Consider the following 14719-nt stretch of genomic DNA (forward strand, 5'->3'; position numbering starts at 1 on the left):
GGCCAGTGATGCGCGTAGAACTGGTCGGCACCGATACATCCGAAGAGAAGTGAGAGGATCATGGCGGTGCGTTCTTGGCGGTAGCACTTCTCTGTAAGGGGACGTTGGTCGAAACCGCCCCAGCTTCGGGTTTGGAGGGAGGGCTGTTGTTCTGACGGTGTTAGTAGGTGATGATGGAAAGGTAGGGAGAAAGACAGAGGGGAGGTAGAGAGGGTCAGGTGACGAACCGTCGTGAAAGTAGAGAAGAGTGCTGCCTATTGAGATGATAAAGATATAACCTAGTATGATCATACTCCATTTGTGAGTTACAAAGTAGATGCCGTTGGTGAGCCCACGGCCCATCTTGTCGGCGATGGTGAGTTTTGCGTCCATGATTAAAGTTGTAAGTTGAGATATTATGGTTGAGCAGAGAAGAGGACGATATGGTGGTTATGAACGGTGGAAGAGGCAGATCAAACTGTCCCTGAAAGAGAGATTGCTGTGAATGGTCGTCATCTTCTTTGTTGAGGCGTTTGGGAGGAGTGACTTGTGGCGCTGAGGGCAGAGATGACAGTGAATGTGATGGAATGTCAAAGCTTGCTGGTTGTTTGTACTTGTTTGACATAAAATGGAGCGTCCGCGAATCAGTAGTCAAACAAAGAATGCGGATCATGAAAATAAGCTTGGACTGTTGTAAGACCAAACCATGGATGCGGCGTTACACTCAAACGGTTGGTGATGGACAAACACTAGATTAGATCTCACGACTACACTGAGACGACGTTCACGATATTCATAATTACATTTCTACGAGATTTGTGAAAGAGACATGTCTTGTATTAAAAGCAGATAAACTTAAATCTTATAGATAGCCAACAACTTCCCCTCATATAAGCCCTCTTACAGGGCAGCGACGACAACACCGGCAACAGCAGCAGCAGCGTAGATGAAACCACCCTCACGAGCAGCACCGTTGGTCTCAACAGCAGCAGCAGAAGAGGTAGGAGTAGAAGCGGCGTCACTCTCAGCAGAAGTCTCCTCACCCGCAGCAGCAGTAGTCTTGTCCCCGGAAGAAGCAGTAGTCTTCTCAGGCTTCTCAGCCGTAGTAGTAGCACTCTCAGCATCACCACCCTTTCCACCAAGAGCAGCAGTAGCGCAGACAGGAACAGCAGTAGCGTACTGGCTCAGCTCAGGGCACTCTGAGAGAGCAGACTTGATCTCGTCCTCGTTCTTGCTGTACCACGACAGGATCTGGGAGCTGTAGCTGGCGTAGTCCTTGGAGAGGGAGGCAGGGGTGCTGAAGGAGCAGGGGTCGGTCTGGGGGTTCTCTGTGATGTCGGAGACGATGGCGGGGGGAGGCGTGGGGAGGGTCTTGTAGACGTCGAGGATGGCGGTTTGACACTCTTCTGTGATGCCGCCGACGGCTGGGGCGGTTGCGCGGGGGGCGAGGAGATCGCGCTTCATGAGGGGGTGGGCCATGAAGTTGGCGCTCACGGCGGTGGCGAGGAGGGATGTGAGAATGATGGACTGCATCTTGAAGGTATCTGAGACAGATTGGAGATAGACTTGAGGTAGAGAGAGTGTTGATGAGGAAGAGAGAGACAGAGCAAGACAAGAGGATCAAGCCATCCTTTAATAGTCTATATTCCCCATTAAAGGACCTCTCTAGCACACCAACTAGTCTCACTTCATTTCCACCCACCGCCCCAAGGATTCACCATGTCTCGCCAATGTGATATTAGTTATGGTACCATGTGCCGTGATCCAGTCACGAATCAGCCTTACAGCACACTCAGGGGTAAACGGCATACTTTTGGCGTTCAATCAAAAGCCTGAGCTGAAAGAATAGCGTACGCATTGGCCAATTAACGTCGCCCAAGTTTGGGGCTGAAGGCTTGGCGTGCGTTTTAGTGCGGAGAGTGTTTACATCAAGTTGAGTCTGAGTCTGAGTCTGAGTCTGAGCGTCGATTGCCGTGGAATGTAGTATTCGTATTGAGTGTGGCGGAGGCTGGATTAAGTTCAACTATGGGCATAAAAGGAAGAGAGAGCTGAAAAGGCAAAGAGATGGCAGAGAGGGAGAGTCTGCCTTGTAAGGTTTGTCAAATGGAAATGGCCAATGACAACAGATGCCGCCAAATTAAGCATCACGCTCGTGGCTTGCATGGCTTGCCCCTGAAATTAGCGACTGACTCTGACAAAATCAAAAGACGCTCTGAACATAAGCCAAGAATCGGCACAATTCATTCCGTGCTGATGTCAATTCGCAGATCAATGGAGATCGGGGTTTTACTCGGGAATAATATTACATCCTCCTCCTCCACTCTCCAATACATACTCTGTATATACCCAATTCTCACACAGTATACACACTAATTACACACTCGACAGATCAATTACACGTCCCAAAATCACTCTGACAGCCCGTCCCACAATGATCACCCGTACTCCCACACCATCCCGCCCTCGAACAGCATCCCCATCCACTCTCCGTACACCTCGCGCCCCCATGCGCAGCTCCACATCTCCCCGGCGCCGCAGGCTCCGGCGTGTCGCTACACGTCCCGAACACAGGCTGACATCCTCTCCCGCAGTGGTCGCTCGTCCCGCCGCACCAGCCGTTCTGCGAACAGCACGTCTCGCCATTGGGCTCGCCTCTGCATGTCGCGCCGCCGTGTCGTGAGCCGCAGCGCCCGTTTGTGGTAGCGGGGAATGTAGGTGATGATGTGGTTGTTGATGTGGGCGAGGGGGAGGCGGAGACGGTGCGGTACCAGTTTGACGGGGCATCCTGGAGACATTGGCCTACTGTTACGGCGGTGAAGTTGTTGCGGCGGATGGAGAGGAGCATGTATTCTGTTAGATTGTAGACTGTTTGGTATACAGGGTCGTGCTCGATGTGAAGCCATTTGTTGGTAGCTGGACTTCGACCCTCGACGGTGTTATCCCAGATTTGCTTGGACGTGCTGATCATGTTTGGACTATCATGTAGATATCCTTCTGTATCTAGGTTAAAGTACGTGACATGATACCCGAGCTCATTCAACCATGCATCTGTAGTCGTATTGCTGGCAGAGTACGGAGGACGCATGTAGGTTGGGAAGTAACCGAGAATATCAGCAAAGGCAATCTCGTTGTAAATCATCTGGTTCCAGAATTTAGAGCGACTCAATGTTGTGAGACGTTGATGCGACCATGTGTGACTGGCAATCTGATGGCCGTCTCGTACCATGCGTCGAATGAGACCTGGCCATGGTGTATCAGGGTCATTGATAGCGCCTTTTCCAAGGTTGCGACCGGTGATGTAGAACGTCGCTTTAGCATTATATCGCTGTAATTGTTAGAGAGACATTAAAGTAAGGAGGTGACATACCTGGAGGAGATCGAGAAGGTCTTCGGTATAAGTGTATGGCCCATCATCATACGTCAACGCAATATCGCCGTTGCGGTTACACCGATAAATAGCCTGACCATACGGAATACTCCCAACTTTCGGACGAGCGACATTCGTTGTATCAGGGCCATTCGGACGAACGTTTGCATCGCAGCCAGGACCATACTCGATCTGACACGAAGGAGCAGAGCAGTAAAGATAACCAGTTCCGCACCATCTTTGAAGGTCAGTACTTCGTCAAAAGAGGAGTGAGTGAGTGTCTTACCCAGCGCTGGAACAGCATTCATTTGCTCCGCAGACTGTTCCAAAGCCAGTCCCACATCGCCCAGCCTGTCGTTTGTCAAGAGAACGACTGAAGAGCGATGGCCATGGAGATGCAATGGCGAAATTTGCCAGAAAGGCGATGAGGAGAGTGAATGACTTCATAATGGGGGTTTAAACGAATGACTGTAACGAACGGATGCCTTCTGGCCACTTGATAACCCAACATAGACGACAGAAACATATCTTATATACCCTTTTATCTGTATCATACTCGAACAATGACTTCTCGAGGTCTAAGTGCATCAAAGTTGAGGCGTAAGCCATTTTGACTTTTGGGTAACACAGCATAAAACAGCACTCCTCACAGATTAAGATCGGCTGACGAGACCAATATATTCGCAGATATTTTTGAGGCCTGTCAATATCGTAAGCCACAGAGAAGGGATCATCCTTGATACTACCCTTAAATAGCTGAGATTTTGAAGGTGCTGGTGGGAAATCTCGTACTCTTAGATGAGAACCTTATCAACACGTGTCACAATGGCTTACGAACCACATGCTGTGCGAGAAACGGTATCTTCGGAGGTTTTTTAACATGCAGAAAATACGAGGACGGCCGTTGAGGAAGAGAATGGATTGGCTGTGAACAAAAGGGCTAGGGATAACTGGGAGAGGAGATATCTTGATGACATGTAGACGATAATGAGGCGATAAAGATGAACCGGGAGATGGCAGACTGGAATAAAAGCTCCGTGGTTGAGGGTATAGACGGGATGATTTGGCATTTCCGTGGGTTGGACAGAGCTGATGACAGGATAAGCTTGTTCCTTGCAGTGTGATGAGATGAGGCGTCTCGCAGCGGGACGACATGCTTGGGGGGGATGATTGGTGATTGATGGGGAGATGCAGGTACGTGTTGGATATCACAGAATTTATCGGTTCTTGGCCCTTTTCAGCTGAGGATTCTTGACAGGCATTGCCAGATTAATCGAGTGTAGCAGTGCATTAACCATGAGGATCAATTGAGTTTGAGTCTGTTTCTGTAGACATCGAATGCAGCTTCGGCCGCTTCGATCAGAAGATGAGAAGAACCTGGTTTGTACACAAGCTGACGATGACCTACCTAGTCTCGAGACGGACAAAGTCTTTGAGCGGGCTTTGTTGTGCATAACAATTGACCTTGGTGCAGAACGACCTCGATTGGGCCGCCTACAAATTAATTGTGAGAAGACAATGAATGACCTCACAAGAGCACCAATAAACTTCAACGGTTGATCAATTCACGAAATGTTTCAGAGAACCATAAATTAAACAAATAGCCCTAGGCTAGATCAATTACCATATTACGACATTACATACAACTTTTAAATACTTTTGACTTTTCTAAGCAGATGCAGAGGAGCGCTCAGGGGCAGCACCAGGCTTCTCATCCTCAACCAAGTTCTGCTGATCGGTGAGCTTGGGGTTACGCAAGCACAGCGAGAACGCGATAAGAGGAACACAAAGACAGATACCAGTGATGGTAAGCAGGCGCTGGACATGCTTGTACGCATCAATCATGGCATCGCGCTCGGGCGAACCAACAGGGAAGTCGATAATGGCAGACAGAGGCTGAGAGTAGGCGTACACAGCGAGGGTCTCGTTTCCGAAGCTGGAGAAGCTCTGGGCAAGTCGCACGGGGAGGACCTGGGTCCAGATGGCGCCGGAGACGGCATTTCCAAAGGCCGAGCCGACCTGGTACAGCGCGAGGTACAGACCCGTCATGACGGCGAGTCGCTCGTGGGTAACGTAGGCCTGGAGCGAGGCCTGCGCGGGGTAGGGAAACATACCGCCCGCGATACCGAGGAGGATCTGCGCGCCGATGACGCCGGATTTGTTGTCGGAGCTGGGGTTGCCGCGGTATCGGATGAGGAGACCGAATGCGACGAGGAAGAGACACGTTCCTGAGACGATGAAGACCTTGAAGCGGCGCACCTTGTACACGATAAGACCGAGAATTGTGCCGGTGATGACACTTGCGAAGGAGTAGAGGGACTGGACACGTGTAGCGGCCTTGATGCTGAAGTTGAAGGATACCTGCAGAACGGTGTAGAGGTAGTCGCCCTGCATGTACCATGCAAAGTTGAGCATGCATGCGATTCCCATGGGTGCCCAGACGGAGCGGTCCTTCATGTGTTGGAAGGGCACAAGGGGATGGGGAGCGCGGAGCTCCCACACGACGAAGACGGGAATGCAGACGAAGCCGATGACGAGGGGGGCTACGACCTGAGGGTCTGACCACTTGCTCTCGAAACCTCCAGCGATGGTGAGAGGGACGAGGAGCAGGGCGAAGACGGCGATGAGGAGGATTACGCCGACTATGTCGAGAAGCCAAAAGAGCTCGAGGGTGAGTTTGTTGAAACCGAGCTGCTGGAACGAAGAGCGGTAGCCGACGAGATGACCGGCCTTCTTGGCGCGGTGGCCAACGACGAGAAGGCTGATGATGAGGGGGAGAGAGCAGACGGGGTAGATGATGCACCACATGCCGATTCCCCATCGCCAGGTTGTAGCTCCAAGGACGGCTTCTGCGACATCGCCGCTGACCCATGTGTTGATGATGAAGGGCAGAGCGGGGATGTAGCTGAAGAACAAACGCGATCGCACAGACGTGATATCTCCGATGATGACCTCCACAAGCAAAAGAATCATGGTATATCCAATCTGGTAAATAACCGCACCAGCAGAGTACGTATCCAGATTCTGCGCCACAGCCTCAATGACAGTTCCAATGGTATAAAAGAACACAGAGACACAAATAAGTTCCACGCGACCAAACACATCAGCGATCTTTCCAGCCGTGGGCTGCGCAGCTGCTGCAATGACGGCGCGGAGGGTGTTCACGGAGGACTGGAGCGAGTGTTCCTGGAAGCTGTTGAGCGCAGAGGGCTGGTAGGCGTAGCGCACGGTGCCGTCGAGGCCGTAGGCGTAGGCGATGAGGAAGACACCGAAGAAGATGAAGATGCGGTCGGCGAGGGTGATTACTTCAGACATGGCCTTGATGCGCTGGACACCGGGGGATGTGATGTCCCGGACGGCGTCGGCGGCTGAAGGGGGGACTTCATGGCCGTGGTCGTTGTCGGGGGATTTCTCTGGGGGGGAGGACATGGTGGATGATTCTGAGCCTCAAGAGGAGTTCATGCACAGAGAGATGGAGCATGCGAGAGAGAGCATGGTGGAGGGGGGGAGGATGGAAGGTTTATTATGTAGCATTGGAGGTAGATCCACAAAGATTGATTAGATAACTTTAACGTGCCGAGTGAAGAACTTTTCGGAGGATCTGATAGGGAGTGGAGGGAGCCTACTGATGCGCTATATTAGTGTCGTCCGTAGCGTACAGCGACGGGGATTTATGGCGATGATGAAGGTGGCGGAAGACGTCTTCTTACACTTAGTTCTACATTATCCTACTACCAGCGTTACTATACTTGACTCCATCATGCCCGTGAAGTGAATTCTGATCTTGAACAATAAACTTTCGTATAACCACAGAGTTTCACTGATTAGCGACCCCCTTCACCCTTGGCGTTAGTCAAGTCACCCGAGCCCGCTGATCCACAGACTTATTTCCCTTCTGTCAAATCCCACGACAAGGATGTTTTTTTAAACAGCTGCCTGCGGTTTCGCCGATGCAATGCCCCAAAAGGAAGGGATCGTCTAAATCATCGGCGCTGTCCGCTAAAATGCAACGTTCCCACAAAATCCTTTTGTCTACGGAGCAAGTTAGTAAAAATCTGATGGTGTTCGGATGACGCGGATAAAGACTGCTTTGGGTTAAGGGACAGATTGATAACATGCCACCGTCTCTTGGCTGGTATTTCGAGAGTCCAATTGTAAGAAGCTGTGCGTATTCTTGGACGGATGAGTTCCTCTTTAGGGTGTCATTCCACATCGTCGGGTCCCGAGATTCTCTTGGCGGATATAGAAATTTGAAGGGAATATCCACTGGGCTTGGTCTCGAAGGGAACGGGGCATCGGATATTAGACACGCGACTTTGAGTCAAAGGCCGCGGGATGTGGGTAAATCGCCGGCCGAGGATATGTCGGCCAAGTTCAAGATGTGAAGATGTTCGTGGGGTGAAGAGAGGATGTGTCAGTCAACGTGGGATCGATCTGATAACCAACGTCTCATTGTGAAATGAGTGTGCATATATCAACCCACTTGGTCGTCGATCTCAGCTGCATCACATCCACTGCCTGATCCTTCGATTTGTTGTTCTTGCGATGTCGGATGATGTCGGTTTCTCGGTTGGACTAAGCTTGGACGTTGGGTAATACGTTTCTTGGCATGCCATTGAGTTTTTCTTTAGTACTCAAGCCACTAGAGAAGTCTCAGGTAGAGCATTCCAATGCTGTCTTAGCGTCGGGTCATTGTTTAATCTTATCTGATCCATCAATCATGTTGGCCGATCGATATTGAGTTTATGCGACGCGTCTTGGCCGAGCTATGGCTTGGTCTTACTGCGAGGGAGGAAAATTCTGTCTAGCTTGCCACAAGTGCTTGGCCGGAGAAATCTGTCTCTCAGCAAAGTGAAGATCTCTTGGCTTCATTCAGGCGGGCAATCCTTTCTGTGCGACGCTGTATTACTGTGTTTACCTATCGAGAAGAAGTGAGATGTTTGGCACTGTGCAATATTTTTGTTTGACTTGCGAATCCACCAAAACAGAGCCAATAAGACCAAAATGCATTCAGTTTGACTTATTGGACAACCTGAAACCGTTGAATCTGCCAAAAGTTTGAGATGCAATCAAAATTAGCCATCATCATACCGAGAAATCCACAGAACAATTTCTAAACAAATTTCTCTAAATCACTCCTCTGAGTCCTCTCATCTAATGTGCTGTTTCCCTTTACTGTCTCCTTTAAATCGGCGAAGTATAACTCGAGTGTCCTTGAGATTTCATCTGCTTTACTGTGTGATGTTTGATTCCTCTATGAAAAAGTTTCATGTCAAGCTTGAAAACAAGCCAAACCTCTGCGTAGACAGCAATTCACTTGTCTTTTTTGCAAGCTTAGAACTCGGATAGGTTGCAGGAGATTGGATGAGAAGCCTGAAACAAACCGATTAAAGTGTTGAGAGTAAGAGAAATTCTTAATCATTCAACTGACAAGCTTGTTTAAGATGAGGCTTTTAGATCAATCAACATTTGAAGATTGGCCCAAGTCGTTTCTCAATCATGAAAGTGCTTAGACAAAAGTATCATGAAACCTTCTATCTGCCTCTTGATCCTCTGCTTCCTCTCTGCTTCCTCCTTGCTTGATAGCTTGGTGTTTATACAGGCTACACTCCTTTATCAAAATGAAACATAATCCTTCTGTCACATAGAAAACAATCTGAGAGGTTGAAGCCTTGCGTGTAACCCAAAATAACTATATAAAGTCTCTCTCGCGAGGCGGACTTGTTCATTCTTCATCAGCCTCAACAACTGCAGGTCAATCTCACTAGTCGTTGATCATATTTGACCAGATGGCGTCCTCCAGCACAGGAGCGTGGCCCCTTCCGCCTCTCTATCAACCCCTCAACAAGGATAAACGAGAAATGCGTCTTCTCGAAATCCTTCCCAACACTTCTGATGGCTTAGTCAACTGCAAACTCCATACCGTCCTCCTTACACCGGATCTTTACTACACTTGTATCTCCTACGTCTGGGGTGACCCGACAGTCACGGAAGATATCGTCGTTGACGGCGTTACTCGACAGGTGACTGTCAGTCGTGCTACTGCACTTCGACACCTGAAGCAACACTGGATCGATATTGAGCGAAAGTCAGATCCTGGCCTCAACACCTCCAAGTTCCGCTTGTGGGCTGATGCACTCTGTATCAACCAACAGGATCTCACCGAAAGACTACACCAAGTTGGCATGATGGCGGATATCTACTCTTCGGCAGCAATGGTTATGGCCTGGATTACTGCAAGCGGCAAGGTTGTCCAAAAAGCGTTTAAGGCTTTCGAAAGATAGTTAAAATCGCCGAAGAAAACGTGGACAGTGAGACTTGGGATAAAACGTTACCGTCAAAGTTTACAGGTCTAACAGAGATGGAACTGTTCAAGATTTGCGACAGCCTACGCACCTGGAATCTTAGCGAGTTATCAGCGCTCTGTCCAGAGATCTCTACTGGTGTCGATTCACTAAACCTCGACAAACTCTATGGCGGACCATATGGAGCCATATCCAAATTCTGTAAACTCAACTTTTGGAACAGAGTATGGATCTATCAGGAGATCATTCTTGCGAAGCGGCTCTACTTTGTCTGCCGAACTCGCTACATAGAGCATTCGTCATGTCTCGTGGCATTATTCGGACTAATGGCCTATATGGAACTCTTGAAAGGAAAAAAACCAGGAATCGACGCAGCAGTTCTGTATCAGTACGTTTCAGTTCGCGTCAAACAAGATCTGGAATCTCTCAATGGCGCGCTTTGTGTTTCGAGGAATCATCAATGGCAATGAAGACCCCGCCTTTTTGAGCTTATATTTCTCTCCGGATTCCAAGGCCTCCAATAAGTTGGATTATATCTATGGCCTCTTGGCTGTGACAAAATCCCCGATCACCCCTGACTATACCAAGAGCATTCGAGAGGTAACCCTGGAGTTCATGGCGTGGGCCTTGCCTATCTGGAAAGCTGCCCAAAGAAGCGGCCAGCAAACCTTCAGCTTCCTGAATAGGTATGCTACTGGCCTCAAGCGCCTTGACGATCTACCAAGCTGGGCACCCGTTTTCTCGGAGGCTGACAGACGAAAGCCAATTGCAAGAGGGCTCAAAGTGCATCGGCCTGCATACGATACAGTGCCCGAGCTGTCCAACGGTCTGCCCATAGATATTGATGGCGATAGCTTATGGATCAAAGGGGTCAAAGTACAGGTTGTCGGCACAGTATACGAAAAGACTGTTTCTGCGAATCTCTTGACAACCGGACTACAACAATGTATCATGGAATTTACACAGTCACCACAGGATATCTACCCAACTGGCAAGAGCGTACTAGAGATAATATATTGCACTCTGTTACAAATAGAACCATACGATAACTATGCGGTCGACTTAGGTCTTTGCCTAGACCGTTTGACTCACCCGGAAACTCCAGTTCTAGATAGAAACTGGACGATGCAATGGACACAAAAGTCCTCCGTTGGCGCGGTACTAGCCAAGTGGTATACGTACGGTCGGCACCACCCAGGTAATAGGCTCTTTAAAACCAATGATGGCTATATCGGCACGATGGCAGACGATGTACAGCGTGGGGATGTCGTCTGTGTACTTGCAGGCTCTGAAGAGCTGGCGGTCCTCCGCCCCGAGGAAGACCACTACCTTTTTGTTGGCTGTTGCTTTATGATAGGACTGATGAGCGGCGAGGTCTCGGAGCTTTTGAAGTTAGGAAAAGTCAAAATTGAGAAAATTGAGATCCGATGAATCGCGGATGCCTGGGGATTTCATAGCAGTTTAGACATATTGAATAACAAGCTCTTTATTGCAAAGGCCATCAGAATGTGACAGACAGATTTCAGGTTATATACAAAAAATACTTATAGTACAAGAAAAGACTAGCCAGCTAATCTGCGCTGCAGACAGTTTAGTTGACAGAGAGGCTGTAGGCAGAGGTAGAAAAGACACAGTTGGAACCTGACCCATTAGCTTCAGAACAAAAACACACACGGAACAAAACTTACCGACGAAAGGCTCAGTACCAGCCTGGAAGCTAGTAGCAACATAGCTGCTAGGAACACCCTGGCTCTTGGTAAGGTACGTAAGGAAAGGAAGAAGATCGCCCTCAAAGTTGCCCTGGTTCTTGGTGGCAACGAAAGAGTAAACGGTAGTATCGCCATTAGGTCCACGGAACAGCTTCCACTGCGCACCGTTGATAGTCAGCGTCGCAAGGGGTGTAGAGCCAGAGTCGGAGATAGGTCCGGCACCGCCGTAGGTTCCAACCCAGATCATGATCTCGTACTTGTTAGCAGCGCCAACAGAGGGAGCAAGCCACAGATCGTAAGACACATCGGAAACCATGTTGGTTCCGCTGTAGCGCCATGTCCACTTTGTAGGAATGGACTTGATGGCTGAGACTTTCTTGTTGATGTTCTCGAGCGCAACGTTGGAGTAGCTCTTGACGTGGATGTTTCCACCGGCCCAGCTCCATTTGGTAGACCACGAGAAGGACTTGTTCTTGACGGAGTTGAAGGTCGTGCACTGAGAACCAGAGGTAGCCTGGCCGCTGCCCCAGTTGTTGTGGTAAACGGTGTATCCTTCAGTTTGGAGGGACCCGAAAGCATCACACCAGGTGGTAGCTCGTTTATCAAGGGTCTTGGAGGGTGAAGTAGTAGGTGTAGCTGAAGCCACAGCCAAAAGGGCAGAGAAAGCAGTAAAGAACTTCATAGTGAAAAGGAATGTAGTATGAAACTGAAACTGTAGGGCTGAATTGAATGGACTAGAGATGAAATTGAAGAGTAGACAAAGCCTTGGCGGCTTTTTTATAATGTTTCTCCCAAAGTATCCGTGCTTCGGAGATTGGCTGCGTGTTTGACCTGAAACTCCCATTCGGACGATATGATCATATCTGGTAAGTTATAGCCCCATAAGTGCCGACTACCGAATGACCTAGTCAGAAACTCCACCAATCACGACTCAAGACTAAATTTCCCCAGCAATAGAAGTGAAGCCGCGTATTCTAGAATAACCGTCTCGTATACAAGGATAAGAACGATTGGATCGTAGCTGACTTGAATTAAGTAGGTTTCGGAGGTTCGGAGCATAGTGGTGAGGATTTCCTTTTTGATCTATATTGGGATGCAAGTGGTAGCGTGATATGGTGTCTCGGGGTCATATCGAGATCTTGGACTACTATTGCCGCTTTGTTCGTGTGTTTACCCTCCACCTTTACGAATTCATTGGTGCTTGTGTTTATTCTTATTCAAAGATCAGCCAGTCTAAACCAAGTCGAGATATACTAGCATCTCTCTATCTTTAAATCGATGCTTGGAAAAATACCCTGCTCAGGGCAAATCCAATGCCAACCGCAAGACCTGAACTAAACGCCGATCTCCTATGCTTCGAGTAAATTTAGACAGATTTTATCTTAGCTATAATGTTAGCTTCAAAACTTCAGACACAGTGTTAGGCTGTTCTTGTAACGTGACAACGGAGAGCCTCTTGATGAACACTGACCCAGCGTTTGCTCTAGTATTCCTTAGACTACCCCAAACAATTATCTACCGTCTATCATCGACTAAAAATTCATATATCAAATGTCAACAGAGGAGTAGAACTCAGGTGATACTCTTTCAAGGTTACAAGGGAGGGTGATTGGCTCGCAAGAAGCAAGACTGTTGTTTGTTTCAAATCAAGGGTATAAAGTTCAACTATAATTATCCGTCTTAGTTTAGGTTTGCATAATCCTTACATGTAACACTAGTCTATTTCATATGTCATCTATAACTATATCCAGTCAACCAGACTCTTCTACTAATCCACCTCTTCTTACTTCTCAAGCTCAACAACAACCTTAGAGTTACTAACTCCTTTCTCCAGGATATCCAAAGCAGAGTTAATCGCCTCAAATCCACTACTGATCCTCTCAATCTGTGTCGGCACAAGCTTGCCACTTGCAATGCCCTTAGCAAAGAACTCATGAAAAGCCCATCTGGTAAAATGCTCATTGCCCTCCTTATTCAGCACAGATGACCATGAAGCAAAGTGGCGGACCACACCTTCTGGCAGTGCCTCCGGGCCAAATGCGGGCCTGGTAGCATACACTGTACCACCGCCTTGGGCAGCTAGAACAGCGGCGAGTATGCTGATAGTGCTGGGATGGGAGATGGTATCAACGACGATATCGTATGGTCCCTCTGCAATAAAAGCCTTGAAGAGGGTGTCGCGATCCTGACTGTGGTCGATGACCTTGTCGGCGCCGAGAGCCTCAACAAAGGCCTTGTGCTTGGGCGAAGTGGTGGTGACTACGCTGTAGCCTGCCCGGCGAACATACTGTACAGCCAAGCTACCCAGGTTAGAAGTCCCTCCGTAGATGAGGATCTTCTTGCCAGTAGAAGCTACTTCGTTCTCAATGTCTGGTTTGGGTACACCGGCTGTGGCGCTGATCATGCCGACGACAGTAGTCAGGTTTCCGTTCATGCTCACAGGAACAGCCAGATCAACGCCCTCTGGGACGAGAATGGTCTTGTCCACCTTGGCCAGTGCATAGGCTTGGTAAGCGGCATATTTATCGCCATCAGTTGGGCTGGAATACACGGCAACTTTGTCTCCAGCCTTGAAGTCAGAGACACCCTCGCCAACAGCGACGACTTGACCACCGAAAGAAGTACCGATTACACAGGGGTACTTGGATTTGAACAGATCGTTCTTGGTGATGCTGGCCTCGACTGGGTTGATGGCGATTATTTCGTTTTTTACGAGTATGTCGCCAGGTCCTGGGGTTCGTGTATCCAGTGGCCTGACCTCAAGGGGGACTCGGGCTGCAGGGTTGACGGCTCCACGGTTCTGAGACATTGTGTTCTGGTTTTGGCGAGATCTTGAAATACTCTTGGCGTGTGATTTATGAATGACAGGTGACTTGGTAAGTGCTGATTGTTGATGCTTGATATTGGTAAGGGGAAGCCTGAGAGATGAGATGAGAGAATGGTTCTTTATACTTAAAGTAAACACACGCTTCATCAACATTACTGCTACAGCAAAGCTCGGAGTTGTCGGATTTTCAAGCCTCGAACTTTTTAAGATAGCTTCTAGCATGACAAAAGATACAAGAATGATTCTTGATCCTTGTAGTAAACACGCCGTAACGACATTGCTACTAGAGTAAAGCTCGGAGTTATCGGATTTGCAAGTCTCGAAAGATATAATATTCGTATATGAGAGTTGAATCATAGCTTTTCAGTCTCTCCCTCGCACTTTTACTTGTTCCGATGTGCGAGGCTCTAACTTGAACGGATCGGTAGCTGCAACTCTAATATAATAGACGCGTGGGTTTATGTCGGTACCGGCGCATTAACTAAGCCGCCGTGAGTTTGTATGGAGGGATCGGATGGCTAGCATCGAAGCA

The 14719-nt window shown here is 48.8% G+C and overlaps 8 protein-coding genes across 8 annotated transcripts; 2 read left to right on the plus strand and 6 right to left on the minus strand.

Annotated features, from left to right (window-relative positions):
• Positions 1–58: 58 nt before the first annotated feature.
• J7337_006492 (uncharacterized protein) lies at positions 59–372 on the minus strand (the record flags this gene model as incomplete). The annotated part of the gene is made up of 3 exons (XM_044824154.1): positions 59–151; positions 228–254; positions 310–372. 3 exons carry the CDS (start codon positions 370–372, stop codon positions 59–61), a joined length of 183 nt encoding a protein of 60 aa, XP_044679811.1.
• Positions 373–879: 507 nt separating this feature from the next.
• J7337_006493 (uncharacterized protein) lies at positions 880–1512 on the minus strand (the record flags this gene model as incomplete). Its single annotated transcript, XM_044824155.1, has 1 exon — positions 880–1512. The coding sequence occupies one exon, from the start codon at positions 1510–1512 to the stop codon at positions 880–882; it is 633 nt and encodes a 210-aa protein (XP_044679812.1).
• Positions 1513–2784: 1272 nt separating this feature from the next.
• J7337_006494 (uncharacterized protein) lies at positions 2785–3793 on the minus strand (the record flags this gene model as incomplete). The annotated part of the gene is made up of 4 exons (XM_044824156.1): positions 2785–2829; positions 2858–3304; positions 3347–3584; positions 3633–3793. 4 exons carry the CDS (start codon positions 3791–3793, stop codon positions 2785–2787), a joined length of 891 nt encoding a protein of 296 aa, XP_044679813.1.
• A 1221-nt stretch (positions 3794–5014) lies between these two features.
• On the minus strand, positions 5015–6775 carry SIT1 (ferrioxamine B transporter; the record flags this gene model as incomplete). Its single annotated transcript, XM_044824157.1, has 1 exon — positions 5015–6775. One exon carries the CDS (start codon positions 6773–6775, stop codon positions 5015–5017), a length of 1761 nt encoding a protein of 586 aa, XP_044679814.1.
• Positions 6776–9135: 2360 nt separating this feature from the next.
• Positions 9136–9630, plus strand: J7337_006496 (uncharacterized protein; the record flags this gene model as incomplete). Its single annotated transcript, XM_044824158.1, has 1 exon — positions 9136–9630. The coding sequence occupies one exon, from the start codon at positions 9136–9138 to the stop codon at positions 9628–9630; it is 495 nt and encodes a 164-aa protein (XP_044679815.1).
• Positions 9631–10080: 450 nt separating this feature from the next.
• Positions 10081–11082, plus strand: J7337_006497 (uncharacterized protein; the record flags this gene model as incomplete). Its single annotated transcript, XM_044824159.1, has 2 exons — positions 10081–10271; positions 10338–11082. The coding sequence occupies 2 exons, from the start codon at positions 10081–10083 to the stop codon at positions 11080–11082; spliced, it is 936 nt and encodes a 311-aa protein (XP_044679816.1).
• Positions 11083–11242: 160 nt separating this feature from the next.
• Positions 11243–12042, minus strand: J7337_006498 (uncharacterized protein; the record flags this gene model as incomplete). The annotated part of the gene is made up of 2 exons (XM_044824160.1): positions 11243–11292; positions 11340–12042. 2 exons carry the CDS (start codon positions 12040–12042, stop codon positions 11243–11245), a joined length of 753 nt encoding a protein of 250 aa, XP_044679817.1.
• A 1101-nt stretch (positions 12043–13143) lies between these two features.
• Positions 13144–14169, minus strand: J7337_006499 (uncharacterized protein; the record flags this gene model as incomplete). Its single annotated transcript, XM_044824161.1, has 1 exon — positions 13144–14169. One exon carries the CDS (start codon positions 14167–14169, stop codon positions 13144–13146), a length of 1026 nt encoding a protein of 341 aa, XP_044679818.1.
• Between the last annotated feature and the right edge of the window lie 550 nt (positions 14170–14719).

The sequence above is a fragment of the Fusarium musae genome, chromosome 5 (genome assembly GCF_019915245.1).
Source record: "Fusarium musae strain F31 chromosome 5, whole genome shotgun sequence".
Classification (NCBI taxonomy): Eukaryota; Fungi; Ascomycota; class Sordariomycetes; order Hypocreales; family Nectriaceae; genus Fusarium; species Fusarium musae.